This window comes from Vanessa cardui, chromosome 2 (genome assembly GCF_905220365.1).
Source record: "Vanessa cardui chromosome 2, ilVanCard2.1, whole genome shotgun sequence".
Lineage (NCBI taxonomy): Eukaryota > Metazoa > Arthropoda > Insecta > Lepidoptera > Nymphalidae > Vanessa > Vanessa cardui.
Genome location: NC_061124.1, coordinates 597,256 through 620,124, shown reverse-complemented (window position 1 = coordinate 620,124; position 22,869 = coordinate 597,256). Strand labels below are relative to the sequence as shown.

Sequence of the window (22,869 nt, the reverse complement as noted above, 5' to 3'; positions counted from 1 at the left end):
CCTTTGATTTTGTATAATATCAGGGTCATCATCTATGGTCTAAAACTAAATTAAGTAACAGTAACACGTGTGGTGAAGTGGTCACTTGGTAGTGATCAATTTATTTCATTATTGGTACGAACATCAGACTAAACGGGTCAAGTAGATGAATGCGCCTGCGCAATTGGCTTATCTCCATTTAAAATGGAGATATGATCATTACAAAGTAAACAGATTTTTAATTTCTTCTTGGAATTAAATAATGTAAAGAAAATTCAACTACAATTTCCAAAGGCAACATGTACTAATTCGACACTGCTCCCATTACATATATGATGCATATGAAATTTTCATTTGCTCTTACAATATTTAGCCATGGCTTATAATATGATAGCCGTCACGCTGACCTCGCATTGCAAGCATCGCCGCGGCATGTGGGTGTACCGGTGTAACATTCACTCACAACTGACAAGTGTCCGAAATCCATTCAACCTTAAACTTGGTTTACGTCATACGGCATACCTAACGCCATCTTAGGCTCTGCTAGTGATGTGCTATCTATCGCCATTGATATTAGACGATTTTGTTATTATAATAAATGTTAAATTAAATGGTAATGGTACATTTGTAATTTATTTATTTACTTTAAGTGATTAACTAAGTTGGGTTTCTAATATAAACAAGAAATTCATATAAGACTGATTATGTAAGTAATACAGTAGAAAAATATAACTGACATATATTTAAAATTATAGTAAGGTAAGTAACGCAATTTCTTGATTTATTACCTTCATATCAGACGAACTGTTTGACGGTAGGAGCACATTTCTTAAACTCACTTGTGCCTTAATTCTAAGAGTTGAAACACTTGCATGACATACTTTCAATTCATTTCATTACGATTGAAACCCTATTTCCAGTAGCTGGTATAAAATAATTGGAACACATCAACAATACTTATACTGTAGAGTATATTTCAGTAACATTATTTACAAATACTAAGGACTCACTGAAGACAATATAAATGGCATATATTAACCCGTAAAGGTTTAATTTAATAAGTAGGAAGTGTTTATTTAAGACCAAAACCATTCTGTCCGGTCAGGAAACAATATTGTTCATAGCAATTTCGCCAAGGTTTTTTTTTAAGAAAGATAACAAAGTTTTAAGGTTGTTCGCTCAGATTTCAATGTGAACACATTTAAGTATCATTAAAATTAAATATTTTTGTTTAAAATTAATTATTAAATTCAAATAAAAATGGTCGATTAATAATATACATTTTTTTTTATTTATGTCGAACAAAATACATTTTGTTATTAACTTATTATGAGATAAATACAAAAAGTGAATAACAAATTGTTAACCAAGATGACAACAATCATAATAAATAAAAAAAAAATTACGTGCATCGACGCACGCCCCTCTCTATACATTGAGGTTAGCAACTGACAGCTGTAGCCCGCGAATTTCGACTGCGTAACTAGGACACACCCTTGACCCACTGACTCACTGCCAGCTCCATTGTTTTTCAACAATCAATAAATAATACGCCGAGCAAAACTCTTTACGATGGCGTGTTTGCGCAATCGACTCATCGCCATTGCTGGTGGACTAATTTTTAATTTGTATAGTTTGGCATTTTTTTTTTGTATAAAGTAACACGTGCATATATTATTTAAAATATTCTCGTACTTGAGTGAAATCTAATTTATTAAGACATTTTTATAAATTGATATCGAATATATTGTTTATGATATTGAAATTGTGTCAGTATTTTTTATATTTATATTCTAATACAGTCAATGGTTGAATGTTGTTCAGCCTACTTAAAATTTATTTGATGTATTTTGACCTTCGCTGTTTATTGTTGAGTGTACGTGTAGATTGGTTAGCTGTATGGTAATTCAAAATGTAAGAAGAATACAGATTAATGTTATATTGATATTTGTATATTCAAATAATAAAAAGAACAATAACAAACATCTATGTACGTATTTTGGCTAAATTAATTAATATAAAAACGCGTAAGCAATGGATATATCTGGAAAATTTTGCTTATTTTTAAATTTAAATTAACGTAAGAATAATTTAAGGACATGAGATGGTTTTGCTTGATGAATATCGCGAGGGTTATCGCTTGGCCTCCCGCTAAAACGACCGGAATCCAAACGTTAATGTTTGGATACTTTAAATATTAAAAAAACAATGCAACACTGACCTTACCATTGTTTGATTATCAACAATTAAGATTCGTACGTTAAGATAAATAATTAAAGCTAGTTACACATTCGTCGATTTTGGGAAAATATTAAACTTTTTTATAAGTTCGGTAACTGTACCGAATAAGGCAAGTTATTTTACAAAACTTAATTTGTTAAAGCTTCTTTAGAAAAAAAATGTGTGCTGCTTGTTCGTAGACAAGCTCCCAGTTATACATTTTACGTATATTATTTAGGTCAATATCAACAATAAAATAAAAAAAGGATTTTAAAAATTACGTTAAAGAAAAGTTAACAAAGACAAAATGTAATATATCATGCTTATTTATATATTCACAATTCCCAAAGAGTTGCTTTTGAGGCAGTATTCATTTTTGTCATTTGCCTTGCTTTTGGCTGCCGTAGCCTCTATTACACGATATTATGTAAAAACCTTACTAAAAGTAATGCTTAAATGATACAGAAACAAATAATGAATCGCTTGGTTTCTGATTAATCCAACTTAATGTATTATATTCAGATTATATGAGTTAATTAAAAGAGATTTACCATTGTCAAGGGTTTCAAATAAAAAAACACAAAAACGCCTTGTTGAGAACAAAATTTAGTAGTCATTAAAATGATATATTTCTGAAATAAACAAAAGATAATTCGTAATATTCTAGTATCATATTCAATCTTATGGCCGTCGCAGTTGAGGTCAACTCACAAACAACGCTCAGTCGAACTTGATCATAACTTAATTTACACACAAAACTATTATGTAATGTTGTAATATTACAATTATAATGATGTAGTTGTAGAACATGCAGTAACCGTTACGTAATAAAATTAATTAATCCTAAAACTTTCCATTAACGAGGGCTACTCCATACTTTGTTTTGTTCACTTCAGTTTTGACCTCCAAGTGATTTATTTATGTCGAAATTATTCTCTGAAAAACGCAGCAACACACGCAGGTGTATTCTTATTTGTTATTACTGACAATGGCTCGTGGGTTTGAAACACTCTGTGGTCCAATAAGTTTGTGTCCTAGTTTATTAATATTGGTTATGTCAATATAGATTAGCAGATCCAATAATACTTGGTTCTCACTAATCCAATATTATTTACCAACTCATTAGATATTCTATCGCCAAACAACAGTACTTAGTATTGTTGTGTTCCGGTTTGAAGAGTGAGTGAGCCAGTGTAACTACAGGCGTAAGGGACATAACATCTTAGTTCCTTATGTTGGTGGCCCATTGGCGATGTGAGGAATGTTTAATGTTTCTTACAGCGCCATTGTCTATGGGCGGTGGTGATCACTTACCATCAGATGGCCTGTATGCTGGTCCACCAAACAATGGCATAAAAATGTAATAAGTGTCCATACAGGTTAGTAGTTAGCTTAACTCTGCACTTAGGGTCCCATGTCCCGAGATTGATGCCGTGATCCCTTGCTGTCCCATTATGCATATTGCTTTAATTATGTTTTCTGTGTTATAATTTGTGTTTATAATTCATCTCGTGCTCAGCGGTGAAGGAAAACATCGTGAGGAAACCTGCATGTGTCTTATTTCATATAAATTCTGCCACATGTGTATTCCACCTATCCGCATTGGAACAGCGTGGTAGAATATGTTCCAAACCTTCTCCTCAAGGGGAGAAGAGGTCTTAGCCCAGCAGTGGGAAATTTACAGGCTGTTGTTGTTGTTGTTGTTCTGTTTTTCTATAAATAAATGAACTGTTGAGAGTCCTGTACTTCAAAATGCTTTTTAATTTATGCTTCGGTTCTGATCTCTCTTCGATCGTGCCGTATGGCCGTCTCATCGGATTACGATATCGAAGACTGGAGAGTGCTTGCTTTTGCACACAATTTTGCGCACAATAATATATAATATTATCTTCTTAAAAATTATTATCACGTGTAGTAAATAGGCCTTTCCTTTATATCAGCTGTAAATGCTTGTTCCATTTGTTTTATGCTGCCCAATTGATTAAGTTTTTATTTAAAATTTAATTATTTAGGTACGCCTAAGTATCGACATACGTTAATGAAAGTAAATCTGTCAAACATAATTCTCGGCTCAGCAATAATATTACTATGTATTACGTACACCCATAATAATATTAATAATTTACGATCTTGAAAGTTAATTATCTATTTCAAAAGCAATGTCTTTATGTTGCAGCGTTTTATATATGTAGGTATAGGTGTCATAAATCTTATACTGATAGGTTCTCTAAAGTGTTATCATAAATTAGCATACATGTTTAATCTAAGCGCCATAATCATTTCGGTTTTGAATAACGCGAAAGTATTCAAATACCAAACTAACCTAACCCAAGCTAACGTTATTATCTGTGACCAATATGGCCGCTCCTTTCACTGCGCCCGCGCTGCGTCGCGTGACAGAAAGCGACAGTGACACTGTGACGATGTTACTGCTTACTTGTTTCACGAGATTAACTTGAAGTTTCCAATTTACTCACGACGCAATAATGGCAATAAAATATATTGCACAATGTTTATTACTAGCTCTTACTTAAGAACGGTTTCGGTCGCGTCTTTGTAATCGCACAACTTTTTACCAATGAGAGTTTTGAGATTAAATGTATGGCTGACTCCAGTGCATCATATAAATTTATATAAAGATTATTAGTATAATTTTTCTTACAATTCGAGGAGCAATAAAATTAACTATAACAAACTTATTATTCGGTTTATTTCATTTTTAATTATATATTGACAGCATAGAAAAATGTTGTCTATGGTTGGGAGTTTTCAGTTTAGCTGCTATTGCTTGACAAGTACCCATCTGAGAGACGTTTTGTGGTTATAAGACAACGCTCCTATGGAGTTTATAAACGTGGCAATATTCATCCTTCAAATGCGATATTTACAATACGTCCTTAACCACTGGTTTGATAAATCGTAACCACAAATAAAGCATATAAAAACGCATCGACAATCGTCCGGATTTTAACGTGGAATGTTAATTTAAGATCCACGTTTTCTCTCCACTGAGCAACCTCAGAATATTTGTATTAGATTTTTTTTAATCAGCGTATCTTTAAATAATAACCGTCGTATTATTATAATGAAAACGTAAATTATATTGTGTCGAGATCTGCAGCAAGATAATTAAAAAATAATTTTAATGCAACTTTAACCTTTAAGACACATACGCTTCTAAATGTATTATAATATAAAATTTATACACTTAGCTATGTGTGTGCAAATAAATAAATAAGTATTACAGTTGTTTATTAAGTTGTTATTGCAACTACAGGCCAATGTTAAATTAAGAGTTTCAGAAGTTTAAAACAAACTAAGAAGATAAGTTAAAAGAGAAATCTTTTATTGAGAGAAATATTCATGAGAAATGTTATTATTAAATAATTGGTATTACATATTTATGAAGATAAAAATTAATAAAACAACAATACCAATAACAAGATCTCACTCCAAATCAATTCTTCACTCTCGTAGATAATTTGCTTCGTTTTTCGTATTTCGTCAGAAACTCTGCGTAAAGTGGTGGGGCAAAATCGAAATTCTATATGCCGTGGCAACTTCATCCCCGTTTTCATCTCATCCTCAATTATTTTTTCGACATGTAGTTTATTTTAGATCAAAATCGGGGGAATTTTGGACAGTTAGTCTTAAGTGATGGCAACAGGTGAAAGTCGCAGCAAATTAAGTCGAATAGGGTGGATGTGGATTGCGTCAGTGTTAATCGTTAGTACGAGTGTAGCGAATATTCTTTTCAACAATTTTAATTTAGCATTTCAACAAAACTTTATTCATTTGACCATCGCTTCCTGTATCTCCTAATAGCTTGCGACATATATCCAATTAATTGTAACACCTTATATGTGTTATGTGATTATGTTTGAAGATATTCTGATTAGAAAATAGAAAAAAATAAAGTGAAATCAATTTTGATGTCGGTTACGTAATATGAAAAGTTATTCTTGAACGTTTCAACGAAAGAGAGATTCGTTCGTCTCATATGATTCGGCAGAACGGTCAACGTGTTAACGATAAAAAGCCATTGCTATCAGTGCACGCAATAGTTACATTAATTAGACATTTTTATGTCGTCATCCCTTTTTAACATGAACAATTGTGTATGTCTGTTTCGTTCTAAATGAACAAAGTCTGTGTTATCGCGCGAAAGCGGTCGCGTGCGCGCGCGCCGGTGAAAGAGTCGATGACCTGCGCGGGAGCAACGAACGTCTTTGCGCGCAACCCCCCATCCCCGCGGACCGCACGCACCGACACCACATGGAGCTGACGACACATTCATTTATGTTTTTTTCAAGTACTAAAAACCTACTCAAACAATTAATTTATTTAAAAAAAACAACCATTATTAAAACGCCAATTTAAAATTTAAATTTCGAAAAATTTTCGAAGAATAATAAAAAATATTGTTTATGTATTCACGTATATGTGGATTATGATATTATAGCAATTTTTACTTCAGTAAGTAAATCATTTGAGATTAAAAACTGAAAACAAATTATTACATCAACTCCATTTTTATCAAACAAATGCCACACTCTAGTTAGGGTTATTTACTTTAGTTATATTATATGTTTTTTAAAATATCATTAGTATGTTTTTTCAATCTCTGGTTAGAAAATATATATTTTTACATGAATCGTCGTGGTGTAATTTGATTTTTGATTGATTCCCCATACAGAACAACTTTTTGACACCTTAAGGGATGTTTTCCGTGATCAAAGTAAAGGTTTTACTAGCCTGAGTCTAAAACTATATTCGTAACAAATTACATCTAAATCGGTTCAGCGGCTTAAGCGTGTAGAGGTTATAGAGAGTTATTTTCTCATTTATAAAATAGGAGTTGGGATGTATAAGCGTTCATATATTACATAGACTGTATTCATAGTATTTTATATCATACCACAACATTTAACCAGTCACCTTATATATTAACAGTTTTACTTTCAATATTTTTTATTGTTACAAATTCATTTGTCGCACATTTTTATAATACCGTTTGTTATCGCTGCATTACGACACTAATTAAAAACATTGATTAAACACACGGAGGCTCAAATGGATTCCATCGTGATCTCAGGTTGAGGTCCACGCTCTTTATCTGCGGCCAGAGCGTGACAATTCTGCTGCTTGTTTGTGTCTTATTACAGTTATTAATTGTTTTGAACGATATATTAAAACCTAATATGTTATCATAATAATATGTTATTATATGATATTATTTGTTTTTAAATCTTTCTTTCAAATAATGTACATTAATTGGGTGTGAGTATTTCGCTATATTAAATACCTGGAAAAATATATATTTTACGTTTCAGAACCATAAAGAGAGATACAAATATACTACCTACTATTATTTTTAAATCTTGTCACTGAGAAATAATATCTAACAAAATGTTGAACGTCAAAATCTCTGCCTAAAATTTATTAAAATAATAATAATAATATTGATGTTTAATTTAATGCAGTCAGCTCTATGTTATATAATCTAGCGATGCATTAGACGCACACACTCTCGCGGTGCAATCCCGCAGCACACAAACTTGTGCTTCTAATAGATGTGTTAGGTCGCGTTCACAACGGCCACTTGTCTAGGAACGTTCATTTTCTATGGAATAACTTAATTGAATGTTGTTTGAATCTGTTGTTTTAGTGTGTTGTAGCCGTGTAGTGTGATGATGATTGGTTATATCTGGCAATGGACATTGGCATTTTTGACATTGTGTCAAAAAGTAAACGTCTCACACCTAAGATTATAAGAACTCGCTTACAATTAAATCCGCTAACACACGTTTTAAAAATACTTTTTGCGTTATTTTATAAATTCTCTATGTTACGTGAATTTTAGATTCTAGGATCTGTTCTATTCTTATTTTAAATGTTACTAGGTGTAAAATAATATTTTGAAAACTGTTTCATTGATTTTTTTGTCATGTATTTTTAATCTGTGGTAGGAATATGATTTATTTAAAATAAAGAAAACATCTAATACGTTATTTACGTACACAATGTGAAGGAATCCTAGGAATAGTTCGCCAAGTGAAAGTGAGCGTGTGTTGGTGTGTATCAGCGCTTGTTGCTACACCCGCACACATGAGCACACTGCACTTTCTGAACGCATACGTAGTTTCAAAGCTAGCCAGCTATTTCTTAAACTTTTCAAAAATAAGATCATTCCATCGATGTTCTAACATATATTTATAGACATCTAAAAGTAAATAGCACATTGTTTATCACATTCAGAGTAAAAAATGAAAAATAATAAGTATCGGATAACCTACAAATAAATAATTTAAAATCATTACCTTATTTAATGTAAAGTTTTTTTTTAAATGTAAAACTCTCTTCTTCTCTCGATAAGTTCACAATATAAATCCTCTTTCGAATGAATTCTGTTAAATGTGAAATACAGACAATAAAGTAAACGTGATCGTAATATTTATTGGACTACATTTATTTCTCGTATCCCACAGACGAAGTCGGGGGCAGCCATGAGACGTGTATTAATAATGTATGAGTGAGAAGCCGGTGTCTTTATTATGGAAAACCTTGCCACCCGGTAAGCTGTTGCTTTCATAATTATTTGCAATGGATTTTAAAAATAGATGGTCACTTTTCTGCTGTGAATTAATTCTTATATAATGTGTTATTATTAAACAATAATGTTTGACTACCTCCGTGGTCGAGTAGTGTGTACTGTGTACGCCGGTTTTCATGGGTACGCCATTATGAGGTTCTGGATTCGATACCCGGCAAAGTCGATGTAGAAAATTCATTAGTTTTCTATGTTGTCTTGTATCTGGGTGTTTGTGGCACCGTCGTAACTTCTGATTTTCCATAGCACAAGTGCTTTAGCTACCTATATTGGGATCAGAGTAAGGAATGGAATGTTGTCCATTATTTATTTAATGTTGAAGCCTATCGATATTCCATGGCTGAAGAAATGCTTCTATCTCTTTAATTAAAAATGTTTGGAGGTCATTCCACTCATCAGCCCTGTTTCCATGTGACAGAAATTTTCTGCGCTATATGGAGGTTTTCTCAAGACATGTTCCTTCGTGTAAAGATTTAGCAGCGTTTGCTCAGATCTGAACATAAATTCTTCGCTTGTCTCCATGTGTTTTATCCGATATACAAACTTTTTTGTACACATGTAGGTACTTGATAATAATATATAGTACTTGATAAAAACATAAATATTATGAGAAAATAGAGGCATTCACTGTATATACATAATATTAAGTTATTTATTATACGATAATCATAAAATTGTGTCTTTTAAAAAAGATATACATTGGTCTGTCATTTAGCTAGCTCATATATTTGACTAAAGTGTTTGTGATACGTGGAAACCCGCGTGATGCGGCTTGTCGAATCTTATGAAGAAAGTTGAAACTTGAATCTTTAATACTAATTATATTATTCCACGATTTAAAAAAAATGTAATTTATTTAAAATCGTCAATGTTTATGATCTGGCTCAATATCTATATCATTTTTTCATTTGGTTCGTAGACCTCGTAAAATTGGTTGATTTTCAATTAAATACGAATACTTCTGCCTTGTGATTGAATAAACGGTATATTTTTCCTATAAAATAAGAGGGCTATCAAGGGATATGCCAAGAATTTAAAGATATCATCTAAGGATGTGGGCTTAACGTGGGCAAGGTTTGTCTACGAAGTAATAACCCAGCTCGTGTTGTATGCTTGATGTTACGTAACGTTTTCACTATACAGGTACATATATATAAAAAGTATTGAAACGGCATCTAAACGATTAAGCTTAATCCATTATTTCATTGTGTGTGTTGTGCAGTGATGCATTTCTCCTCCCACCAGAGTGAATGCACTCTCGCCGCTGTTATGTAAGCTGCGCTTGCGCATGTCGGCGCGCGTGTGTGCGTGCAAAAAATACATTAGTGTTAGATTGGCTTAGATGTATGCGTTTATTTACAATGAGATTTAAGTCGTTAATGTTTGAGAGATCGAGATTTGATTAATTGTATCTATTTTTGTTGTAACATTCGTTTTATTGGCTATTAATAACAATGACGTATGTGCACTGGATGAGGTTATCGAGAGACGAATTTAAATAAACAACACAAACATTTCATAATAAAGTAATTATCATTACTATGTGAGTTGTGAAATAGTTACTATGTTTTCATAGGCTCTCCAAATAGGTAATAGGTAATGCCAATAGTATTCTCTTTTTGTTTTAGGTTTAACGTGAGCTACGTTAGAGTTATCACTAAAGGGAGATTGTTGCCAGTTTAGTTTGCCAGTTAAGCTCTTAATATTTATAGGTATAGCCATTATTTTTAGTTACATCTTCTTTTAAATTCTTTTGTAAAGGAAAATATTTGTAATGAAAAAATCTAAATAATTATCATATTAATAATAATTTCCTTTAAGATTAACAACTATTCGTAGAAGAAGTTTTCATTTAAATAACTAGAAGTTTATACGATTGTCAAATAAAAATATTTGATGTGGATGTAAATAATTTTAGAACATAATTTTGAAACTGTATATATATACAGTTTCAAAATTATGTTTAAAATTAATTAGATTCTAAAATAATTCAATAAAACGTGGTTTGATGAATATTATTGGAGACAGAAAGCGAAAATGATAGGTCACGTAATTTGAAATAAATTACTTAAATTTATCTAAAGTACCAAACGAACGAAAAATAATATGTTTATATGTCACTGTAAAATTTTAAATACCGTTAGATTATAATCTATATCGAGAGATTATAATCTATATTATGAACCGTAACATACTGCTTTCATTTAACGCATTATTATTAGGTAGATTATAATCTATCGAATTAAATTTCAGTTAAATTATAAAAACTATAATCTAATGTATATGTTTTATTGTACGTTAAATAAACCATCACAGTGTTTCGACAGTTTACAATTGTGCGTTATTTCATAAATTGATTATAATCTAATGATATTTACAATTTTACGATGATATACATATATATGATAAGAGAGGCAAAGGAAATTGAATGCATTTTTGATGTGTAATTTGGTTGCAGGACTTAGTATAAGCCCATCTTCACATTCTATCATTACAGAGCAATATTTATCATTTTTAAGTTCCGGTTTAAAGTTTGAGTGAACCAATGTAACTACAGGAACAAGGCAAGGGGATAAAAATCGACAATCGATATTGATACAAAAATAAAAATTCTGAGTACAACAATAGTTACTAAGTATTGCTGTTTAACGGTACAAAACGTGATCAGTGGTTAGGTCCTAAGCAGAGGGGCTTGAGGAATGTTTATGAATACCCGGTAGCTTGCCACTTTTCATGAGTGGAATATATTAATAAAAAAGGTCAAAATGTTCTAGTAACAGCCAGTTATCCGACATTGTGTACCCAACAATTTTTTGGCTCCAAATAATTTGCAATCGGTGATATATTCTAAATATATTATGTTTTGAGAGGAGAAGAGAGAGTTCTAACTTGTTAGACAAAAAATTTTTTAGCTAAATTAACATCAACATCATCATCAGCCCATTTTTGTCCACTGCTGGACATAGGCCTCTCCAAGTGCACGCCACTGTGGTCTTTCTCCGGCTAATCGCATCCAGCTCCTGACTGCCGCCTTGCGTAAATTAACATGTATGATTTAAATATAATTATACCATATAGCACTCTTGCTTAATATGGCTTCCTAACAGTGAAAAAAAAAATATAATTGTATCATTACTTCCGTAGATTATGATTTGCGAACTGAACAAATGCCCTCTGCCCGATACCACGGCTTCATCGAATTACATAACTTTTATTTGAAGCTTTGATTTGATTGTGTATGTTACATTTAAGCACACAACATTTGCATTTATGCTTTTAAGTGCCTAAGATAAGAACTAAGAATTTTACGAAGAAATAAATTTCTTAATATCACACATGCTTAGCTTATAACAGAATCTAAATGACTCATTTCAGTAGACACATTATATAAGTATTTATTATAGAGTTCTGTATAACATATTAGAAATAAAATAAATTTTATCTTAGCATTATTATACTATTGTATTTAAAATAGAAAATTTTGATCTTTTAGCAAACTTTCATCGATCGTTTTCGAGCTGGAGTATCGAACTCACTTGCACGACTTAGTGAAGCGAAAGCGACCACGAGGTAACGGCTATAAAGTTGCGACCACACCTGGGAGACCGATTAAATCGTTAATTATTTATTTTTTTTCTATGTAGATTTCAATCTAAATAAATATAGTGGGGATAACGAATGTTTTAAATTACGCCCGTTGTTCTGTATTTAAATTTAATTTGTTTTGTTATGGGAGTTTGAAAACATAACAAAGATCTGTGGGTAGACCAGCAGCCATATTAAAAGAACCGAGATGGCCAACCAGCGTGTTTATTTTAGGTTTCATAATTGCTCAGCGATGAAGAGAACAATATACCTCAGTGCAGTGTCATACGCTGAGTGCGATAGACGTGCCGCCTTGATTTATTGTTGTTGCTTTTTACCTGCGATCGATAAGCGCGTACGCGCTCGCGCGTGTGTGTGTGCGGCCGGCGATCGCCGGTGCAGTTGTGACTTACGCGAGACCGTACTATGAAATATATTTAGTATGGCGCGTTCTACGTCGTCGGATGATATAGATATTTATGAGAATTTCAATATGAATACTGATGTACCTATCCAGTCGTCTACTACAAACGATGAACAACCTAATAACATTATTAATGAGAACTTCGACATGAATATTTTGGAATCTACTCATTTGCCTCCAATCAATGAACAGCAGTCTTATAGCGCTAGGGAATCTAACATTTCTAACAAAAGGATGCGAGATGTTGATGAAGCAGAAATTTGGCACGTCGTGTCCAAATCGGGTAAGCGATACGCTCGTAGTTCTCAAAACGATAGAATACCAGAAGAAAAAGTTGAGATTAGTGTCACATCCAAAGAACCGTTGCCTAAACAATTTGCCTTTGCCCGTCTACTTAAGAATAATAATATCCCAAATATCCTTAGAGTCAGATATATTAACGCTTACAAATTAATAATACAATTTGAAAATGAATCCGGCCTAACAAAATTATTGGAATGCCAGGAGATAAAAAATAAGGGATGGAATTTGCAAAGAACCCTGGAGGTTGGTGTTTCATATGGAACTATTAAAAACGTAGAATTAGACTTGTCTGAAACTGATATTTTAGAAAGTATTACTAGCTCGGCTGAGTTAATTGCAGTAAAACGGCTTAACCGCAGAGACAGCAATGGAATCCAAGGATGGACACCAAGTGAGACTATACGTCTGTGTTTCAAGGGATCCTCTTTACCTGCGTATGTTCATGTATATGGAGTGCGAACTAAGATTGAAACTTATACGTTCCCAGTAACACAATGCTCCTTTTGCTGGCGTTTTGGCCATCCTAGAAAAGTTTGTCCTAGAAAGAAACAAGTGTGTGTCAAGTGTACCAAAGATCATGAAAACTGTGAGACTACTGAAATTAATTTTGTATGTGTGAATTGTCGGGGTAACCATATGTCCTTGAGCTTAGACTGTCCAATACGCGTAAAAGAGAAGAAAATCAGAGAAATAATGGCTGAATTCAACTGCGCATATAAAAGAGCTCTCACTATGTATGTACCCCCAAACTCCCCATCTCCTCAAGAATTTAACACCGAAGTTCAAGAAGATCGTCAAGATATTTGTGATAATATGAATACTTCACCTAAAATTTCAACCTCTTACGCATCTGTCACTGCATCAAAACTAACTCGTAAGCAACAAGATGCTCCTGTAAGCAAGAAACAATCTACGAAATCTAATAATAAAAGGAGACACAAAGATGAGGATGATGATGATATTAACTGGAGTGAAGTAATAAATCAGGTGCCAGATACAGAATCTCTAGAAGAAAATAGCACAAGAAATATGAACTCTAAAACACATAAACGAGAAGAAAGCCATATCTCATTTTATGAATTACTAAGAAGAATTGGAAATACCATCCTTAATAAAAACAGTACCATTCATGAAAAATTTAATGAAGTTTTGAAGATGTGCTGCAAATGGTTGTACGATTTCGTTGCTAACTTTATCCCTGATTTGAACTTTATTAAAAATATATTTAATAATAATAGTTAATGGATAAAGTATTATCAAAAGCAAAAGTCAACATCATCCAATGGAATTGCCAAAGTTTAAAAAATAAGACTATTACCTTAGAACAGTTATTAACAATAGAAAAAGTCCATATAGCTGCGTTAAACGAAACTTGGCTGGATCGTAACACAGACCTTAGAATTAAAGGGTACAACATATTTCGCAGCGATAGAAGCGACGGTTATGGTGGCGTTGCAATTATTACTCACAATTCAATTAAAGCACAAGTTCAGAACATAACAAATCGCAACGCCGGTATCGAACTAATTTACGTCAAAATATTCAATTTAGATTATTTAGGGAACATTGTTTCCATTTATTGCCCGCCATCCGTTACCACTTGTCAACAGGATTGGGATGAACTTTTCTCTATGTTCTCGGAAAAAACGCTTCTACTTGGAGACGTGAATGGCCACCACTGTAGTTGGTCCCATAAAAGACTCCAGAGGCAGCCAAATATTTGATTCCATGCTTAATTATAACTTTATCACCTTAAATGACGGTCGGCCGACACGTATTAAATTAGTAAACGGTATTTTACATCAGTCTGCCCCAGATATCACCGTAGTTTCATCTGATGTGGCAATTGAATACGATTGGAGCATTTTGAATGATACCCTTGGTAGCGATCATCTTGTATTAAAAATCTCTACCGCTGCTAATTCTAATCCTTCATATATTAAAAAAAGAAATTTGAAAAATGCTGATTGGGAGTCTTATTATAAAGTACTCGAGGATAGATTGTCACGTTTTATAATATCTGACGACCTACAAGAAGCTTACGATTCATTTATTAGTATAATAAATAATGCAGCCAGTACATCCATTCCATATATTAAAATTAGACAAGATCCATGCTCAAAATTTATACCGAGACCTTACTGGAACTCTAGACTCTCTAAAGCTGTAGCCGAACGACGACTAGCTCTAGGAAACTTCAGACGCAATGGTACGCCGGATAATCTTTCTATACTCAAAGGAAAAATCAGTGAAGCACAAAGAGTAAGTCGTATTGCTCAAAAGGAAGGATGGAAAAACTATTGCTCGTCTTTAAATAAAGCTTCAACTACAGGTCAAATGTGGCAGTGCATGAAATGGATGAAAGGTCGCAGAGCTCAGAGAAAGTATGTGGATAAAACTAGTGCCTACAATTTATTACGTAATTTAACTCCAGATCACGCAATTACCGCTCAGCCTATATTCAATTCTTTTAACCTTAAATTGGAGTTGCCAATATCGCTACATGAAATGGAGAAATGTATAAAACAATCTGACACGGCACCCGGTTGTGACGACATATCGTTCTCTATGATTAAAAATTTACCCAATAATGGTAAAAATATTTTAGTTTCACTTTATAATTCTTTTTTAAAACATGGTTTTGTTCCAACTCAGTGGAGAGACATTCGTATATGCCCAATTCCAAAACCTGGACGAGATCTTAATTCTCCCGCATCTCTTCGGCCCATTGCCCTCATGTCCTGCTTTTGTAAAATCTTCCATAATATTCTGAACAAGAGACTGGAGTGGTATTTAGAAAAGAACGATATGTTGTCACAAAATACATTTGGTTTCCGGAAGTGTCGATCTTGTTTGGACGGATTATCTAATTTAGTAACAAATATTCAAACAGGATTTTCGAAAGGTCTTGTCACATTGGGATGTTTCATCGATATTAACGATGCTTACAATAATGTAAATGTTAACGCCCTTTTGTCCATACTAGATAATATAGGAGTAGGTTCGAAGATCTGTACATATTTATGGAATTTTTTAAAAGAGAGGCGACTAAACATTGTTGTAGATAATAATTATTTGTTATGTCGAAATACGGGGCTAGGCTTAGCTCAAGGAGACCCTCTGTCTCCCCTCTTGTTTAATGTGGCGACTATCCATATCTGCAAAAGCCTTAGCGAACGCATATTCATATCCCAGTATGCGGATGATTTTGCTTTGAGTGTTACCAGTAAAGACTCTTGCAGTGCTGCATCAGAATTGCAACCAGCCTTGGACAGAGTTGTCAAGTTGTTGGGAGATCTAGGACTTGAAATATCACCTACCAAGAGTAAGGCATGCTTATTTAATAGAAGTCGAATCCTTAGTAACCTCTGCAGCCTGACAATAAATAATACCCATTTAGAACTTTTAGATAGCGTGAAATATCTTGGAATGTGGCTGGATCGTTCCTTGCGATGGGGAAAACACGTGAATGAATTAAATGAAAAAGTTTCAAAATTTCTTAATATTTTTAAAGTTTTAGCTGGCTCTGGCTGGGGTGTACATCCCAAACATCTTAGACGGTTATATATGTCCATAATTCGTAGCAAAATCGATTACGGTAGCTTTCTTTATGACAATAGTTGCAAATCACATTTATACAAATTAGATAAGGTCCAGAACCAAGCCATGAGAGTGATAGGTGGTTTTATCAAAACGACTCCCATACATGTGATGGAATCAGAACTTTGCCTACAGCCGTTGTACATTAGAAGACATTATTTAGCTAGCAAATTTTTATTGAAATTGAAATCACTTCATGATAATGGAGTTATCCCTTTCTTGGAAGAATTTTATATATCTTACTGTAATAGTCAATTTTGGAGAAGAAAGAAGAAACCGCTCTTAGCTTTGCTTTATTCAGATTTTAAAAATATTCCACTACATTCTACTAAAAAACTGGAAATGTTTTCTTTTGATTTTTGGATTACTAATTTAGACGTCTCTAGAAATATTAAGTGTATTGGATCGATTTCCAAGTCTAAAAAAGAATACAGTTTTTTGGAATTACGAACACTCTGCACGGATATGATGAATGAATATGACTCCTTCTATAAAATTTATACAGACGGTTCAAAAGATTCGGTTGGTTTAGGAGCTGCTTTTTTTGATGAACAATTAGGATATGGTCATAAATTTAAAATTAACACAAATATATCAATAATGTATTTGGAACTTTTTGCAATAGCTGAGGCGTTATCATATGCAACAACTTTAAGTAACAATAAGATTGTAATCTTCACGGATTCGAAAAGCTCGCTACAACATTTGGCTCGGTGTACCTCGACATTTCGAGGAACCCCGATAGCCTACACCATACTAAAGTTATTACTGCAGTTGAATGCTGGGTCTAAAACTATAATTTTGCAGTGGATTCCATCACATGTAGGTATATTAGGAAATGAAAAAGCCGACCAATTAGCCAAAGCAGCCACTGCCGATGGAATAGATGTATCAATAAGGCCTTACTATAGTGATTATATTTATAAAATTAAGAAAGCGTGCTTCGATTTATGGAGAGAATATTTTGACCAAAGATCAAAAGAAAAAGGTATATGGTATAGAACCATCCAGCCACAACCTCCGTCCATGCCATGGATAGATAAAAGTAACCTACAAAGAACAGATTTATCCCTTATGATGCGCATTCGTTCCGGTCACATTCCATTAAATAAGTTCGCTTACCTTATAAAAAAAATAAATTCACCGAACTGCCACACATGTAATGTCGTAGAAGATGTTTTTCATATTTTAGTGGAGTGTGTCCGGAACAACGCGTACCGACGAAAATATTTTAGTGATAGTTTAACGTGTAATTCTGTTGGCTATTTCAATAGTGTGTTGGCTACTCCAAATTCGATTAATGCCACACGTACCTTGCGATTGGTTGGGATTTGCATTAAGAAAACTTAAAACGTTTCTCAAGTCAAATCTCAACTTCATTCTTTCACAATGTATTTTTAGTTAATATGTACTCATTATGTAAACATTGTATTAATTACAGAGCGGCATAGTCAGAATGTAATGACTAAGCTCTTAAAATAAAGATTAAAAAAAAAAAAAAAACAATATACCTATGCTCTATTCCAACAATAACAGGAAAAAAACCAAATAAACAATATTTGACTGTAAATGTAATGTAATTGGTCGAGAGCTTGTTAAATCTGTGATATTCACCGTGGATTTGCGAAAAAATAGCGTTTCCAACGTCGTTGGAACAGTTATAGAAATTTTTGAAGTAGAATTAAATTGGAAATGAATGGTTAAGTGCAATAATGTTGTATTACAAATAAACATATATTAATTATAAAATAAACACAATATTACACAGATCAGTTATTAGCGAATCCCATGAAACACGTAAAACTGAGGTTTTCTTATTTATTTACCTATTTCCATTGGAATAGGCTATGTATCGTTAGTTGTCACAACTTACCAATCCGCCGCGATAGCGCATTTCTTACATAGAAAAAAGTACGTCCAATATGACATTTTTTTATGATTACCCAACTCATATCTAGTGATTCAATCTAGAAGAGCTATCTCATAAATTGCTAACTACACGTAGTTATTCTTTTCGATGGTGATTCCGGACAATGCGAGGAAACAGTACAATAGAATCGTTGGTAAATACTTCCATATTGTCTAACAGAGTTCCGTGCTAAGACTAACCATAGTGATGTACCAGTAACGTCTTGTAATCAGGTTCTTTTAAAAGTTATATTTAACATCCAATACAATGTTAAGTAATGGTATGAATTAATGAAAAGTAAAGGTTTAAGACATTGGAAAAAGAAGAAGAAATAGAATTTGTAAGATATGATAAAGAAAAATTGAGAATATAAGTAAATTTACAGAGAGATGTAACAGGTTACAATCATCTTAATAGCACGGTTGATTAACTAAATTAAGTAAAATATGACATTAATGAGATTCTGACACATGTGCATTCCATCAACCTGCGTTGGAACAGCGTGGTGGAATATGTCCTAAACCTTCTCCTCAAGGGGAGAGGGGGCCTTAGCCCAGCAGTGGGAGATTTACAGGCTGTTGTTGTATGACATTAATGAAAACGACAATGAATATGAAGCTTAATCAAACTTAGAGCACAGCAGCCAATCTTGAAGCTGCGAAAGATATATTGACATGTATATATGTAGCTGCACTTTCCATTTCCTCAATTATAGATACACCACACACAGTTCAACCACTGAATAGGAATCCGGAGTAATATCAGGACTATACAATTCACACGTTTTTTGGCTTATTCTGAAGATTTCATAAACTCAACTTTTTATAAGATCGATCTTGTAACATTCGGATAATTTCATCAACATACATTGCAAAGATTCTGTTTAGTATGATGATTAAATAACTGTGCCTTTAAAACTTTATGGTAGCCCGTCCAGGTACCATTAACTCATCAGATATTCTCCCGGCCATCCGCCCCTATATTATAGATACGGAAAAATCAAAGCAATTATCATTAGAACTTTCTTCAATTAACGAGGCAAATAAAAAGTTAGTTTAAGCAAATTGATGTTAATTTAGAAGAAAAAGCCTCTATGTTCGAGTCTAATAATTCGCTAAAGGAGCAAAAACGAACAATATTCTCGTATAATTTGCATACAACGTGCAGCGCACTTTCACGGCGCCCTTCGCGACGTGACGTAACCGCTGTAACTACAGCGAGCGGCTTGCGAATTTCTAATGGCAATTATAAGATCGAAACGAGCCGGGGAGTATTTTCTACTTTGAAGTTTGCAAATTACAATATTTCAATATTCAATTACCAGAGATTAGTATCAGCGTGTTTACATTTTGTTATTTACATAAACTCGTACATTTTCTAGCCCGTCTAGGCGACTAGCCATCAATTATCCTACCACCGAACATCAATATTATATTACTAGGCTCCAGCTTGAAGGCGTCAGACTGATGAGTGTCACCATCCCACAGTGAACAAAACCTCTCTTCTTCTTGAAAAGAGTTTGCAGCTCAATCCACCACGCAGCCAAAATGCGGTTTACGATGAAAGTGAAAATCTCGATAATTAAACACAATAAAGAGAAACCATCGAGAGAATATTATTTGTATTTGGCACAATCATGTTTTATATCAGTGCATTACACTTTTTATTGTCGAGATAAAAAACTTCGCTATCCCAATGCAAGTAGCAAAAGCTATTGTTTTATGGAAAATCAGAAGTAACGACGGCACCACAAGCACACAGACCCGAGACAACTTACAAAACTAATGAACTTTTCTACATCGACTCGGCCGGGAATCGACTCCGGGACCTCGAAGTACCCATGAAAACCAGTATACACATTACTCAACCACGGAGGTCGTCAAAAGACATGGAGTTTGTACAATATCTAAACGTTATTCGTCAATAAATGAATGTATTCTTGATACTGGGGTACAATTCAAGCTCAAACAAGCTGATATATTTTATTGGACCTGATAGTATCAACGTTTATTTTTTAAATAACTTATACTGGGATAACAAGCAATAAGTAAGGTATGCTTTTTCATCGAATAAAGGTTTGCTTACTCTGTAAACATATCTATACATATAATAAAATTGGAGTGGCTGTTTGCAATATTAAAACAGCCTTTTCTTATCGATTGTATTTGTATATATATACCAAAATAACATTTCTTACAATTTTTGCCGGTCTGTCTGTTTGTTCCAGGTAATATCTGGAACGGCTGGACCGATTTGACGGGACTTTAAATGGCAGATAACTAGAAGTAACTTAGGTTATAATATTTTTTTGTTGTTAAATTCAAACGCGTACTAGGACGCGGGCACACCTCCTCATTTTATAAAAGAACGTTTGAGCAACGTTGAAATTGCAAATAATCAAGATATGTAACTGTTAAATCGAATCAACCCTGTGATTTATCATTTATGGAAACTTTTGCTTTGTGCGAAGGAAATAGGAAAATTATTAAATTCGGAATAAATTAAAATCGAAGAAATGTTATCTGTGTAATTGCAATAAAATTAAAAATGGCGTCATTAGCGGAAGTTTCATTGAAATTAAATGAACTTCAATATTATTCGTACCTCGCTCACCTCGAAATAATCATATTTTCGAAATTACACGTGTAAGTGTTTAATGTTTAAGGAACTCATTTAAGATGTCACTAAAATATCTTGCCAATATTCTAGATACACCTTATATTTTATACCTTGAAGGTATAAAATACTATTAGGAAAAGTTTTACACAATTTTCATTTACATATTTTACTATTGAACTTAAATAATCTGGTTCGTAAAGTTTAAGCTATTTTAATTAATGGAAAAAGTCTGTGCTAAGTAATTAATTTAAAAAGAAATTTAAAGTAGCTTTCATAAAATGAGCTAAGATGACCCAGTGGTCAAAATGCGTGCATATTATCCAATATTTCGGTTTCAAACCCAGGCAAGCAACACTGTGTATGTGCTTAATTGTGTTTATAATTTATCTCGTGCTCGGCGGTGAAGGAAAACATCCTAAGGAAACCTGCATGTGTCCATCGAAATTCTGCCACACTTGGATTCCATCAACTCGCATTGGATCAGCGTGGTGGAATATATTCCAAACCCTCTCCTTATTCCAGTAGTGGAAAGTTTACAGGCTGTTACTGTCATGTTACTGTGTTCATGAAAAATTAAAAGATTGATATTTTCTCAAATGACAAAAATGTATGAAAAAAATAATCAATAATTATAGATAATGATTTAATTAAAATTAGAATTATGAAAAACCGATTGAATAGCTGCTCGTATCCTTTAATGCTCGTGATCATCGTAGCCAATGTTGCATGTCGATACAATTCGTTTTACATTTCACGATCGAATTTATCGCCAAGTTTAAATTTTGTTAAGTAACCTTGTTTAATAAAATGATTATCAACGTGTAGTCGAAGTTATAAAGTAACGATCCTTGAGAGTTTCGATGTCATGTTTATTCCCCGTCATTTTGGTTCTATCGGCCTTTTTACTTTTATTTCTACAGTGTTTATGAAAAAAAAATTTTGAATTTTTAAGAATGTGCTTCGAAAGAATTTTTTTTATTACTTTGGTGGACTGATGGTAAGTGGTCACCACTGACCATAAACATTGATGCTGCGAGAAATTGTAATCATTCGATACATCGACGCCAATTTTGAGAACTAAGATTACGTCCCTTGTAGTTTCACTGGCTCACTCACACTTCAAACCGGATCATAACAATACTCATAAGGTCTTGCTTGAATATAGTAGGTTGCTGAATATCTTACAGTTAGTTGTGTTGCAGAATACAAATGATTTATATGACAATTACTTTAATTATGCTATGAGTAAAGAAATCAAAAGGCGCCTCTAGTTGGATCGTGGAAAAGGAAGGCTTGCGTATTGAAACCTTGGTGATTTGTTCTGCGAATGCTCGCAAAGGGCCCGGACTCAAAATAAAACACGAGTTATGTTTGTATGTACGTTCGTTCTTCAGTATAAACGTGATAAGTAACTTCTTCTTTATGCATACCTAACTATTTTATACATACTATCTGAAAATATAAATTATATCTTTTTGAACATTCTATAATTAACCAATAGAGTCAAACATACGCGTGCTTTCGAGAATTGAACGTCTGGCAGTCAATATAAACTGGGTGGCGTAAAAGCGCCCTTATACGTCCTAATGTGTCTAATGTCTCAACCAAAAGACCCCAATC

The 22,869-nt window shown here is 33.3% G+C and overlaps 1 protein-coding gene across 1 annotated transcript; it reads left to right on the top strand.

Moving 5' to 3' along the window:
• Positions 1 to 12,887: 12,887 nt before the first annotated feature.
• LOC124539123 lies at positions 12,888 to 14,363 on the top strand. The gene has a single exon (XM_047116449.1). It carries the CDS (start codon positions 12,888 to 12,890, stop codon positions 14,361 to 14,363), a length of 1,476 nt encoding a protein of 491 aa, XP_046972405.1.
• Positions 14,364 to 22,869: the final 8,506 nt, after the last annotated feature.